This window comes from Carya illinoinensis, chromosome 10, assembly GCF_018687715.1.
Source record: "Carya illinoinensis cultivar Pawnee chromosome 10, C.illinoinensisPawnee_v1, whole genome shotgun sequence".
NCBI classification, from domain to species: Eukaryota; Viridiplantae; Streptophyta; class Magnoliopsida; order Fagales; family Juglandaceae; genus Carya; species Carya illinoinensis.
The window spans coordinates 32,231,636-32,239,988 of record NC_056761.1 but is presented as its reverse complement, the minus strand read 5'-3'; the positions used below and the strand labels follow the sequence as shown (position 1 = coordinate 32,239,988).

The 8,353-nt window shown below is 37.8% G+C and overlaps 1 protein-coding gene across 1 annotated transcript; it reads left to right on the top strand.

The window, feature by feature from the left end:
• The first annotated feature begins 6,740 nt into the window (after positions 1-6,740).
• On the top strand, positions 6,741-7,635 carry LOC122279691 (lipid phosphate phosphatase gamma-like). Its single transcript, XM_043090469.1, has one exon. It carries the CDS (start codon positions 6,852-6,854, stop codon positions 7,527-7,529), a length of 678 nt encoding a protein of 225 aa, XP_042946403.1. The 5' UTR covers positions 6,741-6,851; the 3' UTR covers positions 7,530-7,635.
• The last annotated feature ends 718 nt before the right edge of the window (positions 7,636-8,353 follow it).

The following is an 8,353-nucleotide window of genomic DNA, read 5'->3' as shown; positions in this document are numbered from 1 at the left end:
AACTCTCATCTAGTGTCATATGGTTGCTGCACCCGCTGTCTAGAAACCACTCTCTTCTTTGCTCGGTTGCAACATGACGAGCATAGAACAACTGCTCTTCCTTGTCGTCGGTAAAATTTGCTTGCTGATTTTTGTTCTTGAACCGGCAATCTTTCTCCTCATGCCCAAACTTCTTGCAATTTGAGCATTGTGGCTTGCCCCGGTGGTAACAATCTTTCTCCAATGATTAGTCTTCTTGCAAACACCACAAGGTGAAAATTCTCCCTTCTTCTTTTGAGAATTTTCTCCTCCTTTTACTATGCCCTTGAACTTTTTCTTGAAGTCCTTTTGCTTTTGATTCTTTAGGCTAACTTTGGATTGAAATGCATTTTTCAAAGACACCTCATTCCTTCTGCCAATCCATTGTTCATGAGCATAAAGTGATCCCATTAACTCAGTGACAGAAATGAAGAGAGATCTTTAGCTTCTTCAATGGCAGCCACCACATGGTCATATTTTTCAGTCAAGCTTATGAGGATTTTCTGAACAATCCTTTCATTTGAAATATTTTCATCAAAATTCCTCATTTGATTCACTACTTCAATAACTCTAGAGCAATACTCCTTGATATTCTCAGATTCTTTCATTTTGAGGTTTTCAATTTCCCTTCTTAGCCCTTGAACTTTGATAGTTTTAACTTTGGTATTACCTTGAAATTCTTGCTGCAGGATCTCCCAAGCTTGCTGGGAAGAAGAAGCCCTCATCAACCTTGGAAAGATGGACTCACTCATAGCTTGTTGCAGAATAAACAAGACTTTTGCATCCCTTTGCTTATCAGACTTGACTCGGGTAGGATCAAAAGCTCCTTCAGACGTGCCTTCAACAATTGAAGAGACTCCATTTTCAACAACATCCCACAGATCAAGAGATAGGAAAAGGGTTTTCATTTTTATGCCCCAATAGTCATAGTTTTCACCAGAAAAAATGGGAAGAGTTGCAGATGAACCAGGTGCAGCCATCATATCCCAAAGAGATCGTAACCTGGCTCTGATACCAATTGTTGGTATTTGGGTACAGAGATGTGGTAAAAAGATGGAAAAAATAGAGGAGAACTTCAACCAAAATACTTGTTGATTGATTTTGATGTTTTACGGATTACAAATGGAGAAGTACATTATATAAACAACATTGAAAATTACAGAGAATTAATAGTCATGTTGTCCCAAGATGCACGATAACAGAGTTTGACTACAATAACAATAGACTAAAAATAGACTTTATTGAAAAAAACTGCATCATAAATAGACGTTAGTTTCAATACCACCTGCGAATCACCTTCAATAACAATGTTTTTCTTCTTCAAGGCAAGCCGAATTCCTGAAAAAGCTGTTAGACCTTCTCCACATTTTGGATTACAAGATCTAGTGAAATATATTTTACAGCCAACTATAACCCTTGAAAAATCCCTACCTACTGCTGTGGCCGTGCCTCCTAAAGGGCAAACTTCCACATTAAAGGAGATTGAGATTTGACCTAAGGGAGGGAGGGGGTTCTACACAAGGTTATTATGGGTATCAATTGCTTCCCAAGTGGTTTATGGAGGTGGTTTATGGAGGTAGGCTGGGATCCATGAGTAATCTGGTTCCTATAGAATCATAGGTTGTCCATTGCTGTTATAGCAAAAAGTTGGAAATTGTGGGCATCTTGACTAGGGATTTGTAGCTTAGTCATAGGCTCTAAGATGGCTAGTATCCAGTTGGTGATATTTTGACATGCAAGAGTTTCAATATCCAATGGCCAAGGGGATTATCTCCATAGTTTTCTCGAGTAAGCACAGGAAAGGAACAAGTGAGAGGTTGTTTCCTCAAAGGAAAGACAAATTGGGCAGAGAATTTGGCCACTGTTAAGAGGAATGCACTAATTTAGTAAAGACCTAGCTAGTGGGTAAAATGTTGTGGAGAACTTTTCAAGTAAACAACTCGAGGCGGTTCTAAATGTGCATCGACCACAAATTTTTCCGAGTTTGTGGGGGATGGGAATTGTCATGCCTATGAATTGGAATGTTAAGAGCAGTGTAGGCCGACTTGACAAAGAAGATTCCACTAGAGTGATGAAGCCACTTAATGCTATCTCTCATATTGTGGAAGTCGTATTGAAGCAGCAAAGTAATCGAACGTCTTTTTTCCTCAAGAGTTAATTCAGAAACCCTAAGGGACAAATCTTTTTGATGCTCAAGGAATGAAGTGATAACACTCTATATGTTTATCACTATGTGCGTCCCACTTATTCATCAAAAAGAAAAAAAAATCTCTTTGTCCTACCTAAACAATCTTAACCAAAAAAATTTAAACTATAATTTACTTGTAAACACTAAAATAGGTGAAAACAAAAATAGAATAAAACAAACGAACTCGGATGAGAACAACATTTAAATAGAGTGATGGAGCCGCGTATTTGATATAGGGTTTTTATGTATGTAGGGGCCGTAGGCTGAGCATAAAAGTTGAGTTTGATAAAAAGTTGTGATGTTTTATATATCAGGTCTATGTAAAATGCCCCCGTAGTTGTAACCCCCCAGTCTCGCAGGAATCAGAGAGTTACATCCTATAACTTAAAACTTACATTTTATCAAAATATTTACAGACTCTAAAATACAAAATCATCATAAAACTACTAAATCTCTTAATAAAATCCTCCAATCCTCATAAATCTTCTATGAGTAATCCACTGTGCTTAAATAATCATTTCACCCATGCTTCATAATCATCTGAAAAATATTATGGAGATAAAGGGTGAGTTATCAACAACTCAATAAGCAGAGAACATATAATAGTGTACAAACATGAGCATTTACAGAGTTCAAAATATAAAATAAAATATTTTTACTTTCAGAATGCAGAATCAGAACATGTTATAAAAAATAAAAGAGCGAAAGTTTTAGAAAATATTCTTATTTAAAATTCTTTTGGCATAACATAACTGACCATCATCATACTAGAATATCATATCACATCAGAGACCATGTTTAACCCCCTTGGTAGGGTTATGCAAATCCTGGTAGCTAGCCGAGCAGAAACAAAATATGAATCTTCCCTTTATTATTTTCAGAACCCCGAATGTGCACACAAGAAAGACCACCAGAAAACCACTTTGTTTTCAAAGTGGGTGTACTAGAAACAGAACAGTTGGTACCAACCCAAATAGAAGCCACTATTAGCACACGTGGTAGGTCAAACAGATCATCATCCACAAACCACATCCCAAATTCAGGATGTCATGCCAAAAGATTTTAAAAATCACACCATATTATATCAGAGTTCAGAACATCTTAAAAACAGAACAGAATTGGATCACAAAAATATAATTTATGCACAAAATTTCATATTCGCTCTCTTTGCATAGTTTAGAAACAAAATGCCAGAAAATAAGTTCATGTCTATACCAGTCATAAAAAAAAATAATTTCCCTTTTATACAGAGTTCATGAGTAATGCTAAAACAAATAATTGAGGTTATTTTTCATATTTCTTTTCAAAAACCAAAAGATGCATATTTTAAAAGTAAACCTAATTTCATTTTCCTTTTATGCAAAGTCTAGCATAGGAACACCCTGCTTACCTGAACTTCTTAGCTTTTCAAAAATTCTCCACAACAGTACTAAATGAAAATCAATCTTCACCTATAGAAAAATTCATGTAACTTGAATAAATCTCCAAATGAACAGTTACCTCATATTTACACATGAAATAACTATTTTAATTCCTCAAAAACCTAAAAATTCTCTTAACCCTAAAATATCGTCACTTTCCAAAATTCATCGATGTCCACTTAATATTTACTTAACTTAATTCCCACTTTTTTTCACAAGTTTTATTTTAAAAAAATTAAAAACCAACCCGTTTAAAAAATATGAAAAGTTGTTGAAATAAAAATATTACCTGACCCAAAATTAATTTAGAATCCGAACTCAACCCAAAAAAATTTTACTTCAAAAATCACTTAACGTAATGCACTAAAAATATATATATAAAACAAAACCAAGGAAAAACAAGGCCTCTGAAATAAATCCTTAAAATACCATGTTGTAAAAACTGAGGCAAAAAATTGTAATTTACTAACAAAAGTTTTTACTATACTCTATGTAGAACAATTATGAAAAAGCAAACCAAATACCTTTAGCTTAAAAGAAGAGGGAAGAGGCAGCGGCAGAGAAATACCGAGAGGGCTATGTATAGCGGCGACCGGGGAGACTATCATTGGTGGGACGACCAGGTGTGGTGACGGAGCACGGAGAGTGAAGGAGGGTGATCGATCTGCCATACACGACGGGGAGAGAGAGAGAGAGAGAGAGAGAGAGAGAGAGAGAGAGAGAGAGAGAGAGAGAGAGAGAGAGAGTGTGTGTGTGTGTGTGTGTGTCATGTTTGTGTGTCTGTGTGTGTGTGAAGAGTGAGAAAGTGGGGGAGGATCGACATGGGCTTACCGAATGCGCATGGATTGACTGGAGGAGGCACAAACCACGATTCTAAGGCTTTTTCTTGGTGTTTCATGTTTGTTCCATCGTGACTTTGAGGTTGAGCAACTGGGCGGAACTGTGTAGGGTGGTGAGGCTGAGATAGAGCACGACTGAGAAACTGGTAGATAGAGGTTGCTCTATTATGGTTTCTAAAAAAAGGGGCTATTTGGCAGTGAAGACAAATCTAAGAAGGTTGGGTGCAAATGGAGAAAAACAGAGTGAGAGGAACCAAGAGGAATTTACGGAGTTGACGGGTAGAGATGCGGTGGAACTGTTCGGCATCACTGGGCTAGGCAGTGACTAACAAAAGTGCTGAGGTGCACGGCGGCAAGGCTAAGGCCACGAGAGGTGGGATATGTGGATGAGCTTATGGTGGCTTTGGCTGCTCTATTTTAGGGAAGCAAAAACAGGGCTTTGCATGAAGAAAGGGACATGCAACTTCCACGGTAGAGACTTGCGGTAGTGTTTTCGTGCGTGAAGGTGGAGGCGATGTCGTGGAGGGAGGCTAGCAATGTGAGGGTGGCACGATGTTTTGATGATGGTGGTGGGTTTGTTGTCGTATTTGAGGGTGGCTGCGGCAACCCTAAAATTTGAGGAGGAAGATGAAACTACGAGAGGGATCTATGCATATATATAGGCTAGGGGTGAAAACCGAAGGACGCGGTGCGGTTTCAGTCCAAAACTGAAACCTCTCTGACATGATGAAAATTTATTTATCTCGATCGAAACCGGCCATTAAAGGAGAAGAAAACCGTCGACATTGGTCTAGGTTTTCTTCTGGTTGGTTCGCCAGCGTCATTGGTGGCACGATGGGAGGGAGAGAGATAGAGAGAGGAATGAGGAAACATATTTCACAAATTAACTCGATTGATTCACAATAAAATCAACAAAATATCACAACTTGAGAGAGAGAGAGAGAGAGAGAGAGAGAGAGAGAGAGAGAGAGAGAGAGAGAGAGAGAGAGAGAGAGAGAGAGAGAGAGAGAGAGAGAGAGATGCAGAAATGAAGGAGATTTGTTGCCTCTAAAGGCTGGACTCACTACCACTGAAGGTTGAGAGAGTTTTCCCTCAAAGTGAAAGCCGCGTGTGTTCATTGGGAGGCTAAGGAAAGCGATTCGAGAAATGGAGAAGAGGGAGAAGTGGGAATTGGAAGGACTAAAGGAGTTCGGCGAAGAAGAAGAAAAGGGAGGGGGAACCAAACGCAACACTTAACCCTAAACAAGAAATGATGCCGTTTGCTTTATTTATTTTTTATTTTTTTGTCATACTTTAAAACAAAAGGACGTTGTTTCATTTTTTCAAATGAAACAGCGTCATTTTATATAAGAAATATATAAAAACAAAATATAATACAAAGTATCAGTCGGTTTAGCAATTTTCGCATGATCTAAACCGGGACCGAATCGACCGACACTTGGTTTTGCATATTTCGTACCGCCAGCCGACCAATTCTCCCCTGGTTTTGACCGGTTCCTGAATCCAATGGTTGAGCTACGTCGAAGGAGGTCGGTTTGACGGTTTTATGTACACCTCTAATATAGGTACTTGAAAACAAAACCCAAGAGAAGGGAAGGGAAGAAATGTGCATGAGATGGAAATAGGCGCGAGACATGCATCAAGCATGCCTTGGCAAACAGACGTGAAGATGAAGCCGTGCATGTAGAAAAGTCTGTGAGGGCTGTGCACGAACTTGTAAAACACTTAGAAATAAAGTGATTAAATTAAATAAATAAATAAACAAATAAACAAATGTACTCTTTTTCCTGAATTTTAGACCTTCACTCAAGCTAAAAAAATTAATCCAACTTGTTTAAAAATCACTTGTTTAAAAATCATTTCGGCCTATAAAAAATTTTTAATTTAGAAAAAAAAAAAAGGACAGAAGGAAATCTTAATTTATCAAAAGAGAAATTTTAGGCCGTAATCTATAAAAAGAATTAAAATTAAAAACTCAAATATACTTTTCACACATATAATAAAAATTTAAATTTTTTAAAAATAACCACATTGGACCCTGATGTTACAGTAGTACAGGAGCTGGTCCCCCATTGATTTCGAGAGTAGGTAGGTGCATGTGCATGAAATGGAAGTCGAGATAGATTACATGTACACGAGCTATATATATAGCTAATTCTTAGCCCACATTGCTGTCAATTCATTCCCACCCTACTTTTAAATTTATTGTAATCCGGCGGCTAAGTACTTGGGATTATGAGCGAACTTTGCCCTTATAAAGTAATGAACCCTCCCTCCCAATCTGCAGTCACAGCAATTATCGTTAATTTCCATCTCTGATCTCTATTCCATCTAGCCATCTATCTTTTAAGCTATCTATCTTTTAAGCTAACTTTTTGATCAGCCATGAATGTCGCTCCTTTGCTTGAAACGGTTGAGTGGACCGACGTTCGCTATACAAAGGGTGATCATCTTGGCCATTTCCTTGCCTGGATATCCCTTGTTCCCGTCTTCATCAGCTTCGCTGGCTTTCTCTCCCATCTGATATTCCGCCGCGAACTCCAAGGTTTGTTCTTTTTCCTTGGCCACGTGATTTCCATGCTTTCCACCAACTTCATCAAGGATATAGTCAAGCAAGCTCGACCTCAAACCTGCGCCATGCTCGGTGTTTGTCACTCCTACGGATGGCCTTCAAATCACTCCCAATTCACCACTTTTTTTGCTTCATATGTCTCTCTCTTAACCTACAGACGTCTTGGCCTCTGCAATGGGAAGTTCAAGTGGGTTGGGGTTGCTCTAGCTTGGTGTCTTGCTTTTCTCACCATGTATTCTAGGGTTTATTTGGGTTACCACACTTTCGATCAGGTCGTGGCTGGGGCCTTTCTTGGGTTTGTTCTTGGGATTTTCTGGTTTTGGTTGGGATATTCTTTCATCTTCTGTTGCTTTCCAGCTATTGAAAACTGCAAGTTGTGTAGGATGTTCTGTATTAAGGATACTTCTCACATTCCTGATGTGATGAAGTTTGAGTACGAAAACTCGAAAGCTGCTCGGAAAGCCAAAGCCACGGGCTACAAGTGCCTCTAATTGATGAATCTGACCCAAATAAAGTGGTATGTACTATGAACGTGCGAGCTTTGATTTTTGTGAGGACGAATTATTTTTGTCTAAATAAATTCAGACTTACAAATCACCTCATCTCTTTCGTATGTTCAATTTTTATTTTTTGTTGGTAAATCTATGTGATCTGATGGTATAGAATCGACGCCATTTCTGATAAAGAAAAAAGTACAACCATCACTGTATATATATATATGATGAATATATAATAACTTTCAGTCTTTTTAGTCTGTTTGAATATTAAAATAAGATGAAATAATTTTAGATAAATAATATATCAATTTTTTTGTTTTTTATTTTTTCTCATTATATCTCTAATAGCTAGGTTGAAAGATGTTTCGATCTATTGCTTTCCAATCACAAAATGAGTCTACACACTTATGCAACTAGCGGTTACATCGTAAAAATCTGGCTCAATATTTATTTAGGTTTGCTTTATGTTGAGCTTAAATTAGACCATATTTTATTTAATAATTAAATTATAAAATATTATCAAAAATATTTATTACAGTGTAAATTTTTTTTAATAATTTAATTACCACCGCACTCGCCACCGGCCACCTAACCTAGCTCGGTCGCGTCTCCTCTCTCGGTGAGTTTTGGAGATTTCCCTGTTGTCGCACGGCCCTTCCACCTTTCGTAAGCCCATTGTTTTCATTTTCTGCCCTTCTCAAAAAGTACATGCTTGTTTTTATTATTACAAAAATATCCTTCAACCCATTGCCTTCAGCTTTCTGCAAAAGCCTCTTGAAGAACCTTTTGAGTAAATTACGCCACTGCCCTTGATATGT